This window comes from Ranitomeya variabilis, chromosome 3 (genome assembly GCF_051348905.1).
Source record: "Ranitomeya variabilis isolate aRanVar5 chromosome 3, aRanVar5.hap1, whole genome shotgun sequence".
Lineage (NCBI taxonomy): Eukaryota > Metazoa > Chordata > Amphibia > Anura > Dendrobatidae > Ranitomeya > Ranitomeya variabilis.
The window spans coordinates 22,824,351-22,849,462 of NC_135234.1; the positions used below are offsets into that span (position 1 = coordinate 22,824,351).

Below are 25,112 nucleotides of genomic sequence, written 5' to 3' on the forward strand. Positions count from 1 at the left end.
AGTAGTTATATTCTTGTACATAGAGGCAGTATTATAGTAGTTATATTCTTGTACATAGAGGCAGTATTATAGTAGTTATATTCTTGTACATGGGACATTATTATAGTAGTTATATTCTTGTACATAGGAGCAGTATTACAGTAGTTATATTCTTGTACATAGGGGCAGTATTATAGTAGTTATATTCTTGTACATAGGGGCAGTATTATAGTAGTTATATTCTTGTACATAGGAGTAGTATTATCGTAGTTATATTCTTGTACATAGGAGCAGTATTATAGTAGTTATATTCTTGTACATAGGAGCAGTATAATAGTAGTAATATTCTTGTACATAGGAGCAGTATTATAGTAGTTATATTCTTGTACATAGGAGCAGTATTATAGTAGTTATATTCTTGTACATAGGAGCAGTATTATAGTAGTTATATTCTTGTACATAGGGGCAGTATTATAGTAGTTATATTCTTGTACATAGAGGCAGTATTATAGTAGTTATATTCCTGTACATAGGAGCAGTATTATAGTAGTTATATTCTTGTATATAGGAGCAGTATTATAGTAGTTATATTCTTGTACATAGGAGCAGTATTATAGTAGTTATATTCTTGTACATAGAGGCAGTATTATAGTAGTTATATTCTTGTACATAGGAGCAGTATTATAGTAGTTATATTCTTGTACATAGAGGCAGTATTATAGTAGTTATATTCTTGTACATGGGACATTATTATAGTAGTTATATTCTTGTACATAGGAGCAGTATTACAGTAGTTATATTCTTGTACATGGGGCAGTATTATAGTAGTTATATTCTTGTACATAGGGAGCAGTATTATAGTAATTATATTCTTGTACATAGGAGCAGTATTATAGTAGTTATATTCTTGTACATAGGAGCAGTGTTATAGTAGTTATATTCTTGTACATAGGAGCAGTATAACAGTAGTAATATTCTTGTACATAGGAGCAGTATTATAGTAGTTATATTCTTGTACATAGGAGCAGTATTATAGTAGTTATATTCTTGTACATAGGAGCAGTATTATAGTAGTTATATTCTTGTACATAGGGGCAGTATTATAGTAGTTATATTCTTGTACATAGAGGCAGTATTATAGTAGTTATATTCTTGTACATAGGGGCAGTATTATAGTAGTTATATTCTTGTACATAGAGGCAGTATTATAGTAGTTATATTCTTGTATATAGGAGCAGTATTATAGTAGTTATATTCTTGTACATAGGAGCAGTATTATAGTAGTTATATTCTTGTACATAGAGGCAGTATTATAGTAGTTATATTCTTGTACATGGGACAGTATTATAGTAGTTATACTCTTGTACATAGGAGCAGTATTACAGTAGTTATATTCTTGTACATAGGGGCAGTATTATAGTAGTTATATTCTTGTACATAGGGGCAGTATTATAGTAGTTATATTCTTGTACATAGGGGCAGTATTATAGTAGTTATATTCTTGTACATAGGAGCAGTATTATAGTAGTTATATTCTTGTACATAGGAGCAGTATTATAGTAGTTATATTCTTGTACATAGGAGGCAGTATTATAGTAGTTATATTCTTGTACATAGGGGCAGTATTATAGTAGTTATATTCTTGTACATAGGGGCAGTATTATAGTAGTTATATTCTCGTACGTAGCAGCAGTATTATAGTAGTTATATTCTTGTACATAGGGGCAGTATTATAGTAGATATATTCTTGTACATAGGAGAAGTATTATTGTAGTTATATTCTTGTACATAGGGGCAGTATTATAGTAGTTATATTCCTGTACATAGGGGCAGTATTATAGTAGTTATATTCTTGTACATAGGAACAGTATTATAGTAGTTATATTCTTGTACATAGGAGCAGTATTATAGTAGTTATATTCTTGTACATAGGGGCAGTATGATAGTAGTTATATTCTTGTACATAGGAGCAGTATTATAGTAGTTATATTCTTGTACATAGGAGCAGTATTATAGTAGTTATATTCTTGTACATAGGGGCAGTATGATAGTAGTTATATTCTTGTACATAGGAGCAGTATTATAGTAGTTATATTCTTGTACATAGGGGCAGTATTATAGTAGTTATATTCTTGTACATAGGAGCAGTATTATAGTAGTTATATTCTTGTACATAGGGGCAGTATGATAGTAGTTATATTCTTGTACATAGGAGCAGTATTATAGTAGTTATATTCTTGTATATAGGGGCAGTATTATAGTAGATATATTCTTGTACATAGGAGCAGTATTATTGTAGTTATATTCTTGTACATAGGGGCAGTATTATAGAAGTTATATTCCTGTACATAGGGGCAGTATTATAGTAGTTATATTCTTGTACATAGGAACAGTATTATAGTAGTTCTATTCTTGTACATAGCACAATTATTATAGTAGTTAAATTCCGTTCATATGAGCAGTATTATAATAGTTATATTCTTGTACATAGGGAGCAGCATTATAGCAGTTATATTCTTATACATAGGGGCAGTATTATAGTTCTGTATTTTCCGGCGTATACGACGACTTTTTAACCCCTGAAAATCATCTCAAAAGTCGGGGGTCGTCTTATACGCCGGGTACGGCGTGTGCAGGGAGCGGTCCTGTATGTTTCCCAGGATCTGGAGGAGCATTGAGCGAAGGACCTTCGATGACGCGACATCATCGAAGGTCCTTCGCTCAATGCATCCTTAGGAACGGAGGCCGCCGCTTGCACCGCTGAGAGCCGCGGGCCGTCGGAGGGTAAGTATATCCCATATTTTTTATTTTTATTCTTTTTTTTACATAAATATGGATCCCAGGGCCTGAAGGAGAGTCTCCTCTCCTCCAGATCCTGGGAACCATCCCCACCGCACACGCCGTATAAGAAGACTGGGCGTATAAGATGACCCCCGTCTTATGCGGAAAGTATATTCCAAACTCTATATTTTATATGGAAAAGTTGGGGGTCGTCTTATACGCCCAGTCGTCTTATACACCAGAAAAAACGGTAGTTATATTCTTATACATAGGAGCAGTATTATAGTAGTTATATTCTTGTACATAGGAGCAGTATTATAGTAGTTATATTCCTGTACATAGGGGCAGTATTATAGTAGTTATATTCTTGTATATAGGAGCAGTATTACCAGGGCCAGCTCCAGATTTTTGAGGGCCCCGGGCGAAAGAGTCTCAGTGGGCCCCCCCGTCCTTTAACACATACCACGATTCATGATGCCCAGATACAGCAGAGAAGTATAGGTATAGTACGATGCCAGATTTCACTTCTTACATGAGTGATAGCTATTGTAAATTCTGCAGTGTATATATACAGGAGTGGTACTGTACAGTGTATATATAGAGGGGAGTGGTACTGTGCGGTGTATATATACAGGGGAGTGGTACTGTGCAGTGTATATATAGAGGGGAGAGGTACTGTGCGGTGTATATATACAGGGGAGTGGTACTGTGCAGTGTATATATAGAGGGGAGAGGTACTGTGCGGTGTATATATACAGGGGAGAGGTACTGTGCAGTGTGTATATACAGGGGAGAGGTACTGTGCAGTGTATATATAGAGGGGAGAGGTACTGTGCGGTGTATATATACAGGGGAGAGGTACTGTGCGGTGTGTATATACAGGGGAGAGGTACTGTGCAGTGTATATATAGAGGGGAGAGGTACTGTGCGGTGTATATATACAGGGGAGAGGTACTGTGCAGTGTGTATATACAGGGGAGAGGTACTGTGCGGTGTATATATACAGGGGAGAGGTACTGTGCAGTGTGTATATACAGGGGAGAGGTACTGTGCAGTGTATATATACAGGAGTGGTGCTGTGCGGTGTATATATACAGGAGGAGTGGTGCTGTGCGGTGTATATATACAGGGGAGAGGTACTGTGCAGTGTATATATAGAGGGGAGAGGTACTGTGCGGTGTATATATACAGGGGAGAGGTACTGTGCAGTGTGTATATACAGGGGAGAGGTACTGTGCAGTGTATATATACAGGAGGAGTGGTACTGTGCAGTGTATATATACAGGGGAGAGGTACTGTGCAGTGTATATATAGAGGGGAGAGGTACTGTGCGGTGTATATATACAGGGGAGAGGTACTGTGCAGTGTGTATATACAGGGGAGAGGTACTGTGCAGTGTATATATACAGGAGGAGTGGTGCTGTGCGGTGTATATATACAGGAGGAGTGGTGCTGTGTGGTGTATATATACAGGGGAGAGGTACTGTGCGGTGTATATATACAGGGGAGTGGTACTGTGTAGTGTATATATAGAGGGGAGAGGTACTGTGCGGTGTATATATACAGGGGAGAGGTACTGTGCAGTGTGTATATACAGGGGAGAGGTACTGTGCAGTGTATATATACAGGAGGAGTGGTGCTGTGCGGTGTATATATACAGGAGGAGTGGTACTGTGCGGTGTATATATACAGGGGAGAGGTACTGTGCAGTGTCTATATACAGGGGAGAGGTACTGTGCGGTGTATATATACAGGAGGAGAGGTACTGTGTGGTGTATATATACAGGTGAGAGGTACTGTGCGGTGTATATATACAGGGGAGAGGTACTGTGCGGTGTATATATACAGGACAGGAGGAGAGGTACTGTGCAGTGTATATATACAGGAGTGGTACTGTGCGGTGTATATATACAGGGGAGAGGTACTGTGCAGTGTGTATATACAGGGGAGAGGTACTGTGCAGTGTATATATACAGGAGTGGTGCTGTGCGGTGTATATATACAGGGGAGTGGTGCTGTGCGGTGTAAATACAGGGGAGTGGTACTGTGCGGTGTATATATACAGGAGGAGTGGTACTCTGCGGTGTATATATACAGTGGGAGAGGTACTGTGCAGTGTATATATACAGGGGAGAGGTACTGTGCAGTGTATATATACAGGGGAGAGGTACTGTGCGGTGTATATATACAGGGGAGTGGTATGTGCGGTGTATATATACAGGGGAGTGGTACTGTGCGGTGTATATATACAGGGGAGAGGTACTGTGCGGTGTATATATACAGGGGAGTGGTACTGTGTGGTGTATATATACAGGGGAGAGGTACTGTGCGGTGTATATATACAGGGGAGTGGTACTGTGCGGTGTATATATACAGGAGGAGTGGTACTGTGCGGTGTATATATACAGGGGAGAGGTACTGTGCAGTGTCTATATACAGGGGAGAGGTACTGTGCGGTGTATATATACAGGAGGAGAGGTGCTGTGCGGTGTATATATACAGGGGAGTAGTACTGTGCGGTGTATATATACAGGAGGAGTGGTACTGTGCGGTGTATATATACAGGGGAGAGGTACTGTGCAGTGTCTATATACAGGTGAGAGGTACTGTGCGGTGTATATATACAGGGGAGAGGTACTGTGCGGTGTATATATACAGGACAGGAGGGGAGGTACTGTGCAGTGTATATATACAGGAGTGGTACTGTGCGGTGTATATATACAGCGGAGAGGTACTGTGCGGTGTATATATACAGGGGAGAGGTACTGTGCAGTGTATATACACGGGGAGAGGTACTGTGCGGTGTATATACATGGGGAGAGGTACTGTGCAGTGTATATATACAGGGGAGAGGTACTGTGCGGTGTATATATACAGGGGAGAGGTACTGTGCGGTGTATATATACAGGGGAGTGGTACTGTGCAGTGTATATATACAGGGGAGTGGTACTGTGCAGTGTATATATACAGGGGAGTGGTACTGTGCGGTGTATATATACAGTGGGAGAGGTACTGTGCGATGTATATATACAGGGGAGTGGTACTGAGCAGTGTATATACTTCAACAGCTGCCCAGCCCAGGCCCCCAGCACCTGTCCTGTATATATATTATATACACTGTATCTATACAGGCTGTGCTGGGGGCCTGGGCTGGGCGGCTGCTGTAGTATATATATATATGTCAGCTGCAGCCGCCCAGCCCATGGCCGCCCCAGGTCACCCAGACTGTCAGAATATACAGCGATATAGCATGGCACTCACTCAGGCGCCGGTAGGAGCTCAGCACTGCACGCAGCCAGTGGCGGGAGAGCAGAGCAGGAGAACGTGCTCTCTCCGCCCACAATGTCACGCTGGCTGTGTCCTTAACCCCGATGTGCCTGGCCCTGCACTGACTGAGAAGATGCTTGTGCCAGCGCAAATTGGAATCTATGACTGCGTCGTGAGTGGGCCCCCCCCCGTCTCTCCAGGGCCCCGGCACTTGCCCGGGTGCGCCGGGTGCTGACGCCGGCCCTGAGTATTACAGTAGTTATATTCTTGTACATAGGGGCAGTATTATAGTAGTTATATTCTTGTACATAGGGGCAGTATTATAGTATATTCTTGTACATAGGGGCAATATTATAGTTGTTATATTCTTGTACATAGGGGCAGTATTATAGTAGTTATATTCTTGTACATAGGGGCAGTATTATAGCAGTTATATTCTTGTACATAGGAGCAGTATTATAGTAGTTATATTCTTGAACATAGGGGGCAGTATTATAGTAGTTATATTCTTGTACATAGGGGCAGTATTATAGTAGTTATATTCTTGTACATAGAGGGCAGTATTATAGTAGTTATATTCTTGTACATAGGGGCAGTATTATAGTAGTTATATTCTTGTACATAGGGGCAGTATTATAGCAGTTATATTCTTGTACATAGGAGCAGTATTATAGTAGTTATATTCTTGAACATAGGGGGCAGTATTATAGTAGTTATATTCTTGTACATAGGAGCATTATTATAGTAGTTATATTCTTGTACATAGGAGCAGTATTATAGTAGTTATATTCTTGTACATAGAGGGCAGTAATATAGTAGTTATATTCTTGTACATAGGAGCAGTATTATAGTATATATATTCTTGAACATAGGAGCAGTATTATAGTAGTTATATTCTTGTACATAGGGGCAGTATTATAGTAGTTATATTCTTGTACATAGGAGCAGTATTATAGTAGTTATATTCTTGTACATAGGAGCAGTATTATAGTAGTTATATTCTTGTACATAGGAGCAGTATTATAGTAGTTATATTCTTGTACATAGGGGCAGTATTATAGTAGTTATATTCTTGTACATAGGAGCAGTATTATAGTAGTTATATTCTTGTACATAGGGGCAGTATAATAATAGTTCTATTCCTTATTAATACTTTACAATATATACCTATGTGTTAGGTAATATCTGTTACATGCCTTGACAAGAAAACCCTGGGAGAAGTCACTAAAAAAAGTGAGTGCTAATGATTGCTGTTTCTAGGCTGAGTTGGTGAATCCGGCTTCATGTTAACATATTATTTATTATGGGGTATAGTAAGTTAAATGGCCAGATAACATGGAATATCATGGAAGTCACTTCTTGGAATGTAAAGAATGAAATGTGGGGCAAATCCCTGCCAAATTCCACAACAGAAAAGGTCTTTGGGTATTTTCTTTAAATCTGGTTGTCTACAGCTGAGCAAGGTCCTGCGGATCTGATCTCACCGGATTATATTTTTTTTCCATCAATCCGTAATTCATCAGAGACTGTGCAACCAATTAACACCGCGGCTGCTGGCGTCATGTGAGAAGATGTTGTCATCTGCTCTCTACTCCTCTGTGTGATGAACAAGGCAGAGTCGCTTGTCAGAAACTCAATTATGACATTTCTTCAAGTCGGCGTTCAAGTGAAAATGACTGTGTCAGACGGAACGGAATAGGAAATCCTATTACCGTATTGGCCTAAATATGACAGACACACACTCCTCTTACTTATAGGATCTGTTACAGGAGTTCTAGAGTCACTGCGATGGAAAATACATGGCCAGAAAAGTGTATGCAGCTCATGAATTCTTCTGAGAATCCTGCAATTAGAAGTGGAAATATAGAGCAAAAATAACAACAGAGCAAGAGAAACCAGCTACAAACTAAAATGTGTCTATATAAATGCACAGAGCATGGGAAACAAACAAGGAGAATTGGTTCTGCTAACACAAGAATAGAGATATGATGTCATAGACATCACTGAAACTTGGCGGGATGATACACATGATTGAAATACAAACTTTGAAGGCTACAACTTATTTATTAGATATATTAGAGATCCAAGCTTCAGAGAACGGTAGCTTTGTAGAAATTTTTTGGTAAGAATACAAGGAGGAAAGAACAGAAAGGACACGATTGTAGGTGTTTACTATAGGCCACCTGGACATATCAGAAAAAGGAGGAGGGGGGAAGAGGAAGGGTTGAAGCTTGACACGCCGAGACATGCATCTAAGAACCGTTGCAAATAAATGTAACTGATGGGTGCCGTACCTGCCGGTGATTAACAGCTGCTGTAGACGAAGGGAGAAATGGGGATTTCCAGCACATCCATCCAGTTTGAGTAAAATAATCAGAATTTATTTAGAACATTTTAAAAAACAACATTAAAAAGAAAGAGAGAGGAACTCTCTTTGCCTGACGCGTTTCTGGCGCACCACGGCGCCCTTAGTCATAGGAACTAATATGACATGAATACACAGGTTTATATATGACAAGGAACCAATCACAGACATAGCAATTAAATTTCATTGGAAAAAGCTGCAGCTAAATTCACATAACAAAACTTTACCTTATTTATCAAATGTCTTAGAAATACACTAACATCTGTTCTAAATTACCAAAAAAATTCATTAGTTGTTCAATATATGTAAAAAAAAAAAAAAAAAAAAAAAAAAAAAAATTATTGTAATTCATACCATGTGGATATTTGGTGTCTAAAGTTAGAATCCAAAACTTTCTAACTTTAGACACCAAATATCCACATGGTATGAATTACAATAATTTTTTTTTTTTTTTTTTACATATATTGAACAACTAATGAATTTTTTTGGTAATTTAGAACAGATGTTAGTGTATTTCTAAGACATTTGATAAATAAGGTAAAGTTTTGTTATGTGAATTTAGCTGCAGCTTTTTCCAATGAAATTTAATTGCTATGTCTGTGATTGGTTCCTTGTCATATATAAACCTGTGTATTCATGTCATATTAGTTCCTATGACTAAGGGCGCCGTGGTGCGCCAGAAACGCGTCAGGCAAAGAGAGTTCCTCTCTCTTTCTTTTTAATGTTGTTTTTTAAAATGTTCTAAATAAATTCTGATTATTTTACTCAAACTGGATGGATGTGCTGGAAATCCCCATTTCTCCCTTCGCCACCTGGACATACTGAAGATTTGGATGAACTCTTTACATCAGATGTCTCTGTTCTCAAAAAAGTACGACATAGTGATCATTGGAGATTTTAACTATTCAGATATTTGTTAAAAATCTCTCTCAGGCAAAAGTCATGGGTCCAGAAAATTTTTATCTTCTCATACTGACAACTCTGTCTTTCAAAAGGTAGAAGAGAAAGCAAGAGGATCTGCAATCTTGGACCCAATTCTTACCAACAGGGAGGAAATGGTTGAGGAAGTAAAGGTTGCTGGGAAATTAGGAGGCAGCGATCATGCTATCCTCGAATTTTGGATTACAAGGGGAGGAAGACCAGCGATGACTCAGACTTTAAGGTTGTACTTCAGAAAGGCAGATTTTAGTGGACTCAGAAAGAGGATAGGAAAGGTCCAATGGCCGGATGTTCTAAAGGACAGAAATGTCCAAGAAGCATCACTGCACAATTGGTAATAGGCCCTAAAAGAAGGAAGAGTTGGAAGCATTTTAAGAGACCACGGTGGATGAACACAGAATCTAATCACTTGTTAAAAAGGAAAAAAGAAATGTATATCAAATGGAAAGAGGGGGGCATAGCTAAAGAAGAATATAATGCTGTCTGCAGGGAAAGCAGAGCAAGAGTTAGAAGAGCTAAAGTCAGTAATGAAGTAAGGCTTGCAAGAGAGATCAAAAGCAGCAAAAAAGGATTTTGGGGTATGGCAAAAGCAAAAGAAAAGTCAAAGATGCTATAGGATTTTTCCAGGATAAAAGGTTGAAGTGGTCAAAAATGATGTTGAGAAGGCCGAACTTTTAAATTCCTATTTTGCATCCGTGTTCTCTAAGAACACACAGTGCCACCGAAGGAATAAAATAATCCACACTATCCATAAACATAGAGATGGTGAGGGAACACTTAACTAATTTAAATGAATTTCATTCTCCTGGACCAGATGAATTACATCCCAGGGTACTGAAAGAGTTAGCAGAGAAAATTTCAGAACCACTAGCCAGAATCTTTGAAAAATCCTGGAGAACAGTAGAAGTCCCAGAGATTGGAGAAGGTCAAATGTTGTCCTTAACTTAAAAAAAAAAAGGAAAGAATATGGAGCCAGTAGCCTTACTTCTATCCCAGGAAAGATCTGTAAAGTACTTGAATTAGAATACAGTAATTAATGAGAGCCAGCATGGGTTTGTAGCAAACAAATCATGCCAGACTAATCTAATTTCCTTCTATGATGGAATTACTGACTGGGTGGATCAGGGAAATGCGGTAGATATAGTATATCTCGACCTCAGCAAAGCATTTGATAAAGTATCTCATACTATCCTTAATGAAAAAATTATAAGTATGGGATTGACAAGGCTACGGTTAGGTGGATTCATAACTGGCTCAGTGCTCGTACTCAAACAATGGTGATAAATAGTTGCACATCCATTAGAAAGAGTGTTTCAAGTGGGGTACCACAAGGCTCTGCTCTGGCCCCAGTGTTGTTCAACATTTATATAAATGATCTAGATAAGGGAACTAAAGGTATACCGATTAAATTTGCAGACGATGCAAATCTAGGAGGGATAGCTAACCCTAGAGAAGGCAGAAAAAGGATTCAGAAGGCTCTAGATAAGCTTGAACAATATGCAGCGACTAATAGAATGGTATTTAACAGGGAGAAATGCAAAATTCTACATCTGGGCAAAAGAAAAAAAAAGACAGCTATAGAATAGGAGGAATGGAACTAAGCAACAGCACGTGTGAAAAAGACTTGGATATACTAATAGATCAGACTGCACAGGAGTCAACAGTGTGATGCAGCAGCAAAAAAGGCAAATACTGCTCTAGGATGTAGTAAGAGAATCATAGAGACTAGATTATGGGAAGTAATTACCTCCCTCTACTCATCTTTGGTCAGACCTCATCTGGAATACTGTGTCCAGTTCTGGGAACCACATTTTAAAAAAGACATCAACAAACTGGAAAAAGTTCAAAGAAGAGCGACCAGGATGGTGAGTGGACTGCAAAGTATGTTCTATGAGGAACGGTTAAAGGATTTGGGAATATTTAGCTGCAAAAAAGAAGACTGAGAGGAGATTTAATAGCTGTCTACAAATATCTGAAGGGCTGTCACAGTGTAGCGGGATCATCATTATTCTCATTTGCACATGGAAACACGAGAAGCAATGGAATGAAACTGAAAGGGAGAAGATACAGATTAGATATTAGAAAAATCTTTTTTGTCAGTGAGGGAGATCAATGAGTGGAACAGGCTGCCACGAGAGGTGGTGAGTTCTCCGTCAATGGAAGTCTTCAAACAGAGGCTGGACAGACATCTGTCTGAGATGGTTTAGTGAATCCTGCATTGAGCATGGGGTTAGATATGATGACCCAGGAGGTCCCTTCCAATTCTAACATTCTAGTATTCTATGACCTAATGCTGCAATATACGACCACTATCATGCAGTAATCATATAATATAGGCCTTCTGGCTATTTTCCTTTAATCCCTTAACACCAATGATGTGCAATGTCCGTCATAGGGTGCCTCCCCCTGTTCGGTGCGTGCTCCGGCGATGAGCCCGCACCTTTTCCAGCACATGACAGCTGATCTGATCAGCCGTCATGTGGCTCTAACAGCCGCAGGTGGAATCATGATCCACCCACGGCTGTTAACTAGTTAAATGCTGCTACCAATATCTTACCACTTAAACAATATCCTATACATGTTTGGCCATATTAACGAAGAAGGGGAGCAAAAAACAGAGACACAAAAAAGGAAAATACCCCTGGTCCTTAAGTGGTTAAGGATTCCCCTCATGGGGACGAATGATGGAGACGCACAACCTAATCTAAATGTGTTGAAAAGCAAATGAAAGTCCAGTCCCTGAGACCGCGGCGAAGGCGAGATGTGAAGCCGACCGTGAATGTAGTTATGAAGACTCGTTCTGACGCGGGAAATGTCAGTCGCCTCCTCCAGTCACAGCCGCCGCTCTCACAGATGTTTACAAAGGGCAAGAAGCATATTAAAGGGATGACTCAACCTCCGATATCAGCCCAGGGATAGCGGCACGGGTGTGTCTGGAGCAGTGACCGCTAACCTCAGCTCCCAGCAGCCATACACGTGTATTAGGGTGTCCGACCGATACTAGCTCAGGGGGTGGGGGGTGGGACTTTACTTAGGACTTCTTTTCCAAAGGTTTGTATTAATATAGAGGATCCGATCTGAGGTCTCCTAGTTTAGGGGGTCTGATCTGGGGTCTGTATTAGTTTAGGGGTCTGATCTGGGGTCTGTATTAGTTTAGGGGTCTGATCTGGGGTCTGTATTAGTTTAGGGGGTCTGATCTGGGGTCTGTATTAGTTTAGGGGTCTGATCTGGGGTCTGTATTAGGTTAGGTGGTCTGATCTGGGGTCTGTATTAGTTTAGGGGGTCTGATCTGGGGTCTGTATTAGTTTAGGGGTCTGATCTGAGGTCTCCTAGTTTAGGGGGTCTGATCTGGGGTCTGTATTAGTTTAGGGGTCTGATCTGGGGTCTGTATTAGTTTAGGGGTCTGATCTGGGGTCTGTATTAGTTTAGGGGGTCTGATCTGGGGTCTGTATTAGTTTAGGGATCTGATCTGGGGTCTGTATTAGTTTAGGGGTCTGATCTGGGGTCTGTATTAGTTTAGGGGTCTGATCTGGGGTCTGTATTAGTTTAGGGGGTCTGATCTTGGGTCTGTATTAGTTTAGGGGTCTGATCTGGGGTCTGTATTAGGTTAGGTGGTCTGATCTGGGGTCTGTATTAGGTTAGGTGGTCTGATCTGGGGTCTGTATTAGTTTAGGGGTCTGATCTGAGGTCTCCTAGTTTAGGGGGTCTGATCTGGGGTCTGTATTAGTTTAGGGGGTCTGATCTGGGGTCTGTATTAGTTCAGGGGTCTGATCTGGGGTCTGTATTAGTTTAGGGGTCTGATCTGGGGTCTGTATTAGTTTAGGGGGTCTGATCTGGGGTCTGTATTAGTTTAGGGGTCTGATCTGGGGTCTGTATTAGTTTAGGGGTCTGATCTGGGGTCTGTATTAGTTTAGGGGTCTGATCTGGGGTCTGTATTAGTTTAGGGGTCTGATCTGGGGTCTGTATTAGTTTAGGGGTCTGATCTGGGGTCTGTATTAGTTTAGGGGGTCTGATCTGGGGTCTGTATTAGTTTAGGGGTCTGATCTGGGGTCTGTATTAGTTTAGGGGTCTGATCTGGGGTCTGTATTAGTTTAGGGGTCTGATCTGGGGTCTGTATTAGTTTAGGGGGTCTGATCTGGGGTCTGTATTAGTTTTGGGGTCTGATCTGGGGGTCTGTATTAGTTTACGGGTCTGATCTGGGGTCTGTATTAGTTTAGGGGTCTGATCTGGGGTCTGTATTAGTTTAGGGGTCTGATCTGGGGTCTGTATTAGTTTAGGGGTCTGATCTGGGGTCTGTATTAGTTTAGGGATCTGATCTGGGGTCTGTATTAGTTTAGGGGTCTGATCTGGGGTCTGTATTAGTTTAGGGGTCTGATCTGGGGTCTGTATTAGTTTAGGGGTCTGATCTGGGGTCTGTATTAGTTTAGGGATCTGATCTGGGGTCTGTATTAGTTTAGGGGGTCTGATCTGGGGTCTGTATTAGTTTAGGGGTCTGATCTGGGGTCTGTATTAGTTTAGGGGGTCTGATCTGGGGTCTGTATTAGTTTAGGGGTCTGATCTGGGGGGTCTGTATTAGTTTAGGGGTCTGATCTGGGGGGGTCTGCATTAGTTTAGGGGGGTCATCTGGGGTCTGTATTAGTCTAGGGGTCTGGTCTGGGGTCTGTATTAGTTTAAAAGGTGTCATCTGGGGTCTGTATTAGTTTAGGGGTCTGGTCTTGGGTCTGTATTAGTTTAGGGGTCTGAATTAGTTTAGGGATGTCATCTGGGGTCTGTATTAGTTTAGGGGTCTGATCTGGGGGTCTGTATTAGTTTAGGGGCCTGACCTGGGGTCTGTATTAGTTTAGGGGACTGATCTGGGGTCTGTATTAGTTTAGGGGTCTGATCTGGGGTCTGTATTAGTTTAGGGGTCTGATCTGGGGTCTGTATTAGTTTAAGGGGTCTGGTCTGGGGTCTGTATTAGTTTAAGGGGTCTGGTCTGGGGTCTGTATTAGTTTATGGGGTATGATCTGGGGTCTGTATTAATTTAGGGGGTCAGGTCTGAGGTCTGTATTAGTTTAGGGAGTGTGGTCTGGGGTCTGTATTAGTTTAGGGAGTGTGGTCTGGAGTCTGTATTAGCTTAGGGGGTCTGATCTGGGATCTGTATTTGTTTAATAGGTCTGTCTGGTCTGGGGTCTGTATTTGTAACAATATCTTGCCTGCACTTAGACCGTTCTGCCAATAGAGGGCAATGCAAACAAATTGGACATTAGTTATATAGGTAACAGCCATAATGGTGACTATGGACAGGAGGACTATGAGCTCCTCCATATTTTCTTCCTTTCGCTGCGTCAATCATTGTGACTTATCAGTAAGAGCCGAGAAAAATTGAAAACAACACCCGAGATTTTTTACAACCACATTATTACCAATTGCATTAGTAGCGGCACATAGCAAGTCTTATTACTGACAATTATTATCACAATTATGACCTGCAAAAAAAAATAAAATTCTATCATTAAAATGAAATTCCCAGGTTTCCATTCACTGACAGCAAGCAGAAACCTTGAAAATGATTAGCCCCAAACATGGGCTAAAACGATCTGCCATTATACCCTTTTTGGGCCTCCCTATGGCAGGTGTGTTGAAACCAGTTATCCAGTTAGTAATAGCGTCTGTAGGGTCCCATTAATTGTGTGTTATCTTCTCGCTCCAGCGCTCGTTCACTTATTCCAGGACATTAAAGAGTCAATTGTGACAGTGAGAGACCAGACTAAAATCAATGACCTCTTATAGGAAGGTGCGCGGCACATTACCGCGCCATATCCCCGCCGACTCATCCTGCACTGAACTGGAGGAAAGAGCGGAGAAGGAACCACAATTATTTCAAGGGGTTCTCTAGGGAAAAGTATTCTCATGCAAAATCTGATTACTAAAGCCGGCTGAGATTCGGGAATGATAGGATTTAATGATAATCGAGCTACAAACCGAGCGTCACGGGGTTAACGCGACAGAGAGGAGCCAGAGGACCGCAGGGTCTGACTGCTCCTACTTCACTTTCTTTTTAAATTATGTAATTTTTTGGGGGGCAAAACAGGGGTTAATCGGCCATGTTGGGAGCTGCGTCTCTCAGCTGAGCTCGGTTGGCCACTCCTATCCCCTATATAATCTGGGTCCTGACTGACACACATCGTCAGAGCTAGCTTATGCTGCATGGCTGGGAGGATAGTTGTTGGTGGTCATACGAGAAGGAGTTTGGTGGATTTATCTGTGACTGTTGCTTGGGTTTGTAAGTGTGATAATTCCTTATCCTTCACCTACTTTGGTTTTTCCCCATCCTCAACTCCCCGATGCACTCCTCTGTTATATGTGAGCCAATATTTGTATGCCTGGTATTTTCAGTTACCCTTGTTCGTTTTGTCTTGTTCGTCGGGTTGGTGTACTGCAGTGCACAGCTGCTCCCCTTTTCCCTGGGTGGGGGAAGGGAACAGACTGTGGACGGATTCAGGAGATAAGTCAAGGTACATGGCTCTGGCATCTTCACCTTCAGAAGTAACCTGGGGAACAGGGCGAGCTAGGGCGCCCCCTAGTGTTAGGGACAGGGTCCCGGGTCACCCAACATCTGAGTCGTGACACTGAGTAGTAAACAGAGTGTCACTGGGGTTGGAGAAATGGGAGACAAAACCCTCAAATTCTTTAAAGGAGTTCTCCACCAAAAAGTAATCTTGTAATAAAGTATATAAAGTATACCACCATCCAGAGAATACATTTAAAGGATTAGTCCAGAAGCGGGAAGAAAAACATTGCTGCATTATTTCAGAAACAGTGCCACTTCTGATCATTGGTTGTGTCTGGTACTGCAACTCAGCCCCACTGAAGAACATGGAGCTGAGCGGCAATACCACATACAACCTTTGGTCAGGGGTGGTGCTATATCCCAAAAGAGAATTCATTGGGAGCTTTTCTTGGTGTATACGGTTAATGTACAATGCAAAAGACGACTTATCAAGGAGCTTCTGAGTAGTAGAGGCTCCCATATTGGCCGATTAGGCCCGACCAATGCACATTTCCTCAGGATGGACATTACTTCCCCTGATCTATAAGGGTTTCGGATACAGGGCAATCTGTTACAATCTGTGCATGCACCAGCTTCAGTCTGTAACAGTGTGTCAGTGCTGGCGATCACTGGATACAACTGTAACCAGGGGCATAACGATCCGGGTCGTAGAGTGTGCTACTGCAGCCAGGCCCGGAGGTGGAGGAGGGGTCCTCAGACGTCAGCGCATATTTCAGCGGACATCCAAGGATGCACAGTCAGCTGAAATGCATCGTGGCGCAGAGACCTGCCGGGTCCCTACACTGCGAAACATGCTGCCGGTTAACCACAGGCCAGCAGCTGACGTCGGCATGCAAGTCACTGGCTGCCTATGGCAGGGACATCACTGACGGCAGCTGCAGAACAGGATGCCGCGCGGTGGGGAGCGGAGGGAAGGGGAGTAGAATTATTAAAGGGAACCTGTCACCAGATTTGGCTGATATAAGCTGCGGCCACCGCCTTTCAGGGCTTATCTATGTCTTATTCTATAATGCTGTAGATAAGCCGCCGATCCGACCTGCAAGAGAAGACGAATAAGTTATATTATAGTCACCCGGGGGCGGTCCGGTCCGATGGCGCTCTTGGTCCAGCGCCTCCCATCTTCTTGCGCCGCCGCCCTCCTGCTGTACTTTGCTCCACCCTCAACAGGGCAGAGAAGTGCGCCTGCGCAGGAGCGCGGTGCCGGGGAGCCTGTAAAGCCACAGCAGGGCGGCGTCGCAAGAAGATGGGAGGTGACCCTGACCTGCGACACCCATCGGACCGGACCGCCCCCGGGTGACGATAATATAACTTATTTTTCTTCTCTTGCAGGTCGGATCGGCGGCTTATCTACAGCATTATAGAATAATACATAGATAAGCCCTGAAAGGCGGTGGCCACAGCTTATATCAGCAAAATCTACTGACAGGTTCGCTTTAAAAGACGAGCAGCAGAATGGGGACATATATACCAGGAAGGGCCCGGGGTGGAAGACATATATACCAGGATGGGGGACATATATATGTACCAGGATGGGGGGACATATAAACCAGGATGGGGGACATAATACCAGGATGGGGGACATATATACCAGGATGGGGACATATATACCAGGATGGGAGACATATATATACCAGGATGGGGGACATAATACCAGGATGGGGGACATATATATACCAGGATGGGGGCATATATACCAGGATGGGGGACATATATACCAGGATGGGGGACATAATACCAGGATGGGGGACATATATATACCAGGATGGGGGCATATATACCAGGATGGGGGACATAATACCAGGATGGGGGCATATATACCAGGATGGGGGACATAATACCAGGATGGGGGACATAATACCAGGATGGGGGCATATATACCAGGATGGGGGACATAATACCAGGATGGGGGACATAATACCAGGATGGGGGCATATATACCAGGATGGGGGACATAATACCAGGATGGAGGACATTATACCAGGATGGGGGACATATATACCAGGATGGGGGACATGTATACCAGGATGGGGGGCATGTATACCAGGATGGGGGACATTATACCAGGATGGGGGGCATATATACCAGGATGGGGGACATTATACCAGGATGGGGGACATTATACCAGGATGGGGGACATGTATACCCGGATGGGGGACATGTATACCCGGATGGGCACGTATGTCCTTAGAGGATTTAGAACGCTACCTGAGCCCATACATTTGACCAACACGCGGGCGGTTTGGAGGGTATCGGTCCACATTTTGCACTGCCAGGTTTGGCTGCTGACTGTAACACCTGTAGCTGTGGGGTCTGGGGGCTGCACATGCGCTGTACACAGCAGTGATTGCATTTGCTGACAGCCAGCAGAGATCTTGCCACAATATGATGAACTTGCTGAACTTCTTGTCACCAGCTCTGGGGGGGGTTACCCATGACTGTGCCCTGGGATGCGCATCACTGGGGCAGACGGGGGGTGCACTCACTTCCAGGAGGACCCCCCCAGGTGGCAGAGCAGTCCGGACCTGGCACCGCTGGTGGAGAGGAGCTGGGGATCCCGGCCGTACCACCAGCAGGAGAGGGGGGCGGGGAGGCGAGCGTCTCCCACCTGCTGCGCTCCGGGCTCGGGCTCACTGTCACACACGCTCTGCCTCCCCCCACTCCCGGGCGCAGTGGACTGTTCCGCGCTGCTCGTCGCTCTGGTGCTGGAGCCCCCGCAGACAGCGGAGAGCAGTCGGTGCCAGGTGCTGCCCGGGCTGTGTGCGTGCACCGGATGGAAGCGGCCCCAGGACTGGGCTATGGCTGCCGCTATCCTGGGCTGCATTGCTCTGCTGTGTGCCGCAGGTAAGTGCCGCATGGAACTTTCCCCCCTGCAGCTGGCATCTGCCCGGGGGGCACTGCCCATTATTGGGGTCTCCTGTGCCCCTGGTCCAGTGCATGGGTCTGCCCCGGGCACGGTGTCATTGTGGTGGGCACAGCGGGTGCTCCGCGCTCTGCTCTGGGCTTTTGTTATCATTTCCAGGGGCATCGATCAGTTCATTGTGGGCATGAGCGGCTGATGGGTACAAATGGCCGGAGGTGCCCCGGAGTGTGGGCAGCAGACAATGGGGGCGTCTGGAGACCCCTGGGGGCACGGTCTGAGGGTGACCTCTGGGGTCTTGTCCTGATGCCCGGCTGTGGGCACAGGTCGCTCCCTCTGTGTTCAGTAAATCAACAGATTGTTGGCACCGGCGCCCTGTTACGTGTATCCAAGGTGACAGCGGAGTGTGGGCATGCGGTAAGGAATACGCTCATCGCCGTGCCACTGTGTACGGGGGGCTGCACAGGATTAGCAGGACATTGTGGGCGCAGGGGAACCTGTGATGTGGGCACTGCTGATTGTGTGCTGGAAGATTCAGATCTTGTGTTGGCGCTGCTATCTGGGCACCGGGCACTCCTGAGAAGGAGCACACGCTCACTGCCATCATGTACTATGCTCTATGACATTACACCCACAATCTCGTCACAGCACTGCGCCCATAGATACAGCACTGCGCCCATAGATACAGCACTGCGCCCATAGATTCAGTACAGTGCCCATACATACAGCACTGCACCCATAGATACAGCACTGCGCCCCCATAGATACAGCACTGTGCCCATAGATTCAGTACAGTGCCCATAGATACAGCACTGCGCCCATAGATACAGCACTGCGCCCATAGATACAGCACTGCACCCATAGATACAGCACTGCGCCCATATATACAGCACTGCGCCCATATATACAGCACTGCACCCATAGATACAGTACAGTGCCCATAATACAGCACTGCACCCATAGATACAGCACTGCGCCCATAGATACAGCACTGCGCCCATAGATACAGTACAGTGCCCATACATACAGTACAGTGCCCATACATACAGCACTGCACCCATAGATACAGTACAGTGCCTATAGATACAGTACAGCGCCCATACATACAGCACTGCGCCCATAGACACAGTACAGTGCCCATACGTACAGCACTGCACTCATAGATACAGTACAGTGCCCATAGATACAGTACAGTGCCCATAGATACAGCACTGCGTCCATAGATACAGTACAGTGACCATACATACAGCACTGAGCCTCTACACACAGCACTGCACTCAGATGCAGCACATTGCCCATACATACAGCATTGCGCCATAGATACAGCACAGTGCCCATTGATACATCACTGCACTCATAGATACAGCACAGTACCCATACATACAGCACTGAGCCCATAGATACAGCACAGTGCCCATACATACAGCATTGCACTCATAGATACAGCACAGTGCCCATAGATACAGCACTGCGCCCATAGATGCAGTACAGTGACCATACATACAGCACTGCGCCCATAGATACAGCACTGTACCCTTACACACAGCACTGCACTCAGATATACAGTACAGTGACCATAGATACAGCACTGCGCCAATAGATACAGTACAGTGCCCAAACATACAGCACTCTGCCCATAGATACAGTACAGTGACCATACACAGCACTGAGCTCATAGATACAGCACTGTGCCCTTACACACAGCACTGCACCTATAGATAAAGCACTGCGCTCATACATACAACAGTGCAGCAATACTGCACCCATAAGCACTGAATTTTGCCCTTACACCGCACTGCACCCTTATCTACAGCACTGCACCCATGCATGCAAAATTGCAAAAATACATACAGCACTGCACCTATTCACACTATGCTGCACCCACAAAGAAAGTACCATTACACACTGCTCTGACACTCACTGCATTGCACTGTGCCTATACTCATATACATCACACTGCATCTATAAACATTGCATTGCACCTATAGACACTGTACCCATACAAACTGCACTGTGCCAATAGCTATTGTACTGCCCTGTAGACACTGAAGCTGTACACATAGCAGTGCACCTTTACACACTGCACTGCACCCATATGCATTGCATCAATACACTGTATACTGCACTTAGCCGATGCACACTGCCCTGCACCCAAGAAACACTGCACCTGTACACACTGCCCTGCACCCAAGTAACGCTGCACTTTCCCTATAATCACTGCACCGCTCCGGCTGCACTGCATACAGCAGTAGGCCACTTGACTCTTGCTTTGTGTTGCAGACTGAGAAGAGCTGGTAATGCAACAGGAGCGGTGCGTGCTGCTGGGTGTGCAGTGCCGGGGTGTGCGGCGCTGGCAGTAATGTGCTATAGGTGCCCGCGGTGAGGATGATGGCAGGCAGTGATTGTCGGCTCCTCTCAGTTATGAAGCTGCATATTAATAAGGGGAGATTATTATGCGTGACACCATCCGGCTGACATCAGCACCTCCAGCCCGCGCCTCCGCCGCCATCACATTTGTATGTTATCATTCTTACGTCCCGCTGACCAGAATATTAACCAGGAGGATTGATCCGCGCCAGGAAGAGGCTCTGATTGTTCTGCGCAAACATTCCGTCCCGGATCCCAGAGGGGATGATTAAATGTCCAGTGGTTGCGTATTGGCAGGTGGCGCATTTATCATGGAGCCGGCACTGCGCCACTGGCATCGATAGAGCACCGGTCAGCTGCCTCCGTGCCGTGCGTTCCTACAATTCTGGAGCTTGTTTCCTTCACACTCTTCCTTGTGCGTCTCCTCTGTTACTCTTCCTGGAAATCCTATAAAAATGTGACAACTGGACGTTCCCCTTCATTGTGTCACTCTACATTGGATTGGTGACATTGATGCAACAAGCCATCATCCTGCCAGGAGATCAAGAGTATCTAAGTAACTATCACTGGGAAACAACTAATCTAGGACTGCCACCCAACTCTCCCCGACCCCTGAATGGCAGCTCTGCCCAGGCCTCTCATAGATAAATGCAAACCAAATTGTGACTTTATGTAATGAGTATGTACAAATTACTGTGCTAAACGGGACATATTGCCACAACCCTGTCTCTCACCCAGCTTTCCCAGCCTCCAGAATGGTGAATGCATCTGGTATTTCAGCAGTATGAAAGTTTAGGATGAATCTCAGCGCTTCTTAGATTAATAGTCCAGAAAGTTTACTATGGATATAACCCATCTTTCCATGTCTCTAGATTGTAACCCATCTTTCCCAGTCTCTGCATTAATTTAGCTGTACACTATGGGAAAGCTGAGTGACATACAATGGACAAGGTGAAAAGCAGCTTTACCAGCCTCCTGAATGAAAAATGGATCTATTTCTGCAGCAGTGTGGGATGTTCTGTTATACCTTTCCAATGCGGGTTCCCAACCCAGCTTTCCCAGTCTCCGGAATGGCAAATGCATCTAGTTTTTCAGCACATAGTAATATAGAGATCTAAGTGCTGAAAAACTAGATGCATTTGCCATTCCGGAGACTCGGAAATCTGGGTGAGAGTCCCTGCAAGATCTGTATTAGTTGTCACCCAGCTTTTCCAGTCTCCTGAATAAAGTGAAAATCTACTTAGTAATATAGAGATCTACTGTATGTATATTTGCACTCCATTCAGGAGACTGGAAAAGACGGGTGACAACTAATACATCTCTTCTAGGGACTCTCACCCAGCTTTCCCAGTCTCCTGAATACCAAATATATCTAAGTTTAGCTTTATAAGGCGTCTAGGAAGAAGATTTTCAGTCCAGAACTAAAGTGTTGTGGACATCTAATGCATTTCCATCAGGGCAATCCCCAACTTTTCCAGGCTCCTGATAAAGTTTTGCAATAATTAGAGAACTTACAGTTTTCACAGGACTTACTACCCAGCTTTCCTAGTCTCTTGAATAGAGGATGTGGACTCTTAGTTCAGCAGATTTGCAGTCAGTGACCTTAGAAAAGCTGGGTGACGACCCATGCAGTGCACACGGCTTATAATAACCCAACATTTCCAGTCTCCTGATGAGTTTTGCAGTAAGAGTCGGGGGAGGGGTAAGGATTTATCATGGCATAACTTGGCAGATTTGCCGGATTTGTCTGGATCTCGGCTATGGGAAAGGTTTCCTTGGGTTATGTGGAAGGAGAGGTCACAGATCTGGAGGCGCACAGGGGAGGACGATGCCTTTGTCTCATTGTATAGGAGTAGCAGATGCGGAGGGGTGTAAGAAGTGGCGACCTAAACCCTGCATGACAAAGCCGGGCCACAATATGGGGACACAAAAGAATTGCGAATATATTAGGTGTCTATGGGAATTCCGCAGATGTGGATATCAGCAGCGCCAATTATCACTTTGGATATCGTTGTGACGATGCGTATATGTTTCAGACTTTGCACGTGCAAAAAAAACAGTTCCAGAAAAGTGGATAAGATCTCTATAAATCCCGTACACAGTAGGATTACTGGTATTTAATTTTTTCAACATTGTCAAAATTGACCTGCAGTGCGGTTTTATAATCGGCAGCTTGTCCAATTCTATTGCAGTAAATATTTGCTTTATTTGCTGATTTTTCCCATACAATGAGATGGTGAAATTTGGCCGATTAAAAAAAAAAAAGAAAAAGCATGTTATCTGCACATGACTTTTTAAGTTTTATGAAAGCAGGGTAACTGTGCAAAAAGAAAGGTTAAAAAAGTTTTATTTAACACCCGACATGCCAGAAAGAGGCAGAAAAAAAAACCCAGCTGAAAGAAAACACATTAAGGCTATGTTCACACGATGCGGTTTTTGCTGCGGATCCGCATCCTTTTTCCATGCAGGGTACAGTACAATGTTACCCAATGGAAAAAAAAACCGCTGTTCCCACGATCCTTTTTTCCGCTGGAAAATCCGCGCTGATTTTCTGCGGAAAAAAAGAAGTACCATGTCAATTCTTTCTGCGGATTCCGCTGCTGTTTTCCAACTGCACCAATAGGAAAAAGCAGCTGGAAACCCGCAGTGGAATCCGCAGTAGAAAAAGGACTGAAAACCGCAGTGAAAACCACCGCAGGTTTTGCACTGCGGTTTTCACAAATCAGGACCTGAAAAATCCGCAGGGAAAAAAGGATCGTGTGAACAAGGCCTAAAACATATGTAAAAAAAAGCACTAAAAAAACATTAAAACATATGTAAAAAAAAGCACTAAAAAACATTAAAACATATGTAAAAAAAAACACTAAAAACATATTAAAACATATGTAAAAAAAAAAAGCACTGAAAAACACTATAAAATAAATTAGCTGATGCAGAAATTATGCTGAAAACCCACAGAAAATCACCAGTTTTCCCCATTGTGGGAACCTAAGAGAGCAGCGTGGGAGATAGGACGAGTGCATGCGGAATTTTTTTTAGTTTTTAAATACGTTCAGGAAATGCAACCAGCTGCTGAAAATGTTTTAAAATATTAAAAAAAGCGCCATAAACCTTAAGCAAGTAGAAACTGTAGATTCCCGCTCTTTAGGTCCTGTCTGGTCATTACCAGGAGAGTCTAGTCTGCATGTGACCACAAGAGTATGTAAGGGCATATATGTAGTCTTGGGACCGCTCAATTTTGCTGCCAGAGCTGGGGAATCGTGACAGTGTGATCATTGCATATCATCATGATTCAGCAGACTTTTCTGTTCAGCCCAGAAAACCCCTTTAATGTTGGAAATAACCACTTTAAGGATATATACGGTACATATAATAGATATATATATATATATATATATATATATATATATATATATATATATATATATATATATATGATTTTTGTTGTATGCAAAAAAAAACGGTCTGACTTTCACCAGTTTTTCAGGATCCGAGTGTGGCGTGATGCTTTCCCGCACCCATGGCGTTGCATTAGGGAGATTGGTCCGAGACTTGGATCAAAATCGGACATGTCTCTGTGAGATTGTGCAGATCCCTCAGTCCGCGAACATACAGGGTCCCAGAGACCCCCGCTGAGCAGCTCAACATTGACAGGGTTCATCTCTTCCACATTGTCCCCTAGTGAGGATGCAGGAAGGAGCGGGGCACCGCCATGAGGGTCTTCTTTATCTTCACTGCACAGGGGTTGGGGGGACCACTGTTCTTAATGTAGCTACACATTATGAAAAATAGACTTATGTGGCTGTGGACCCCCCCATGATGGCTCCGGGCATTGCCCCCTCACGTGGATCATGAAGTACGACTGTCTGAACAAGGCCTTTTTGCTTCCTTCACTTTTTTTTTTGCCTGTCATTTTTGGGAGGGTGGCTTGTTGAAAAAATAAAAAAATCAAAAAAAAATCATGGAATTAATTTTTTCCAAATGTATTTTGTGTACATGTTTTT

The 25,112-nt window shown here is 43.7% G+C and overlaps 1 protein-coding gene across 4 annotated transcripts in view; it reads left to right on the plus strand.

The window, feature by feature from the left end:
- Window positions 1-18,390: 18,390 nt before the first annotated feature.
- The window catches only part of ILDR2 (immunoglobulin like domain containing receptor 2), a 194,060-nt gene continuing 187,338 nt past the window's right edge, over window positions 18,391-25,112 (plus strand). For 2 of the 4 annotated variants that reach the window (XM_077293756.1, XM_077293755.1), the window contains exon 1: window positions 18,529-18,725. In XM_077293756.1, the coding sequence (XP_077149871.1) occupies window positions 18,680-18,725 (46 nt within the window). In that variant the 5' untranslated portion in view covers window positions 18,529-18,679. Of the gene's footprint in view, window positions 18,726-25,112 lie in introns of all 4 variants that reach the window. The other 2 variants (XM_077293758.1, XM_077293754.1) reach the window with 2 other exon arrangements.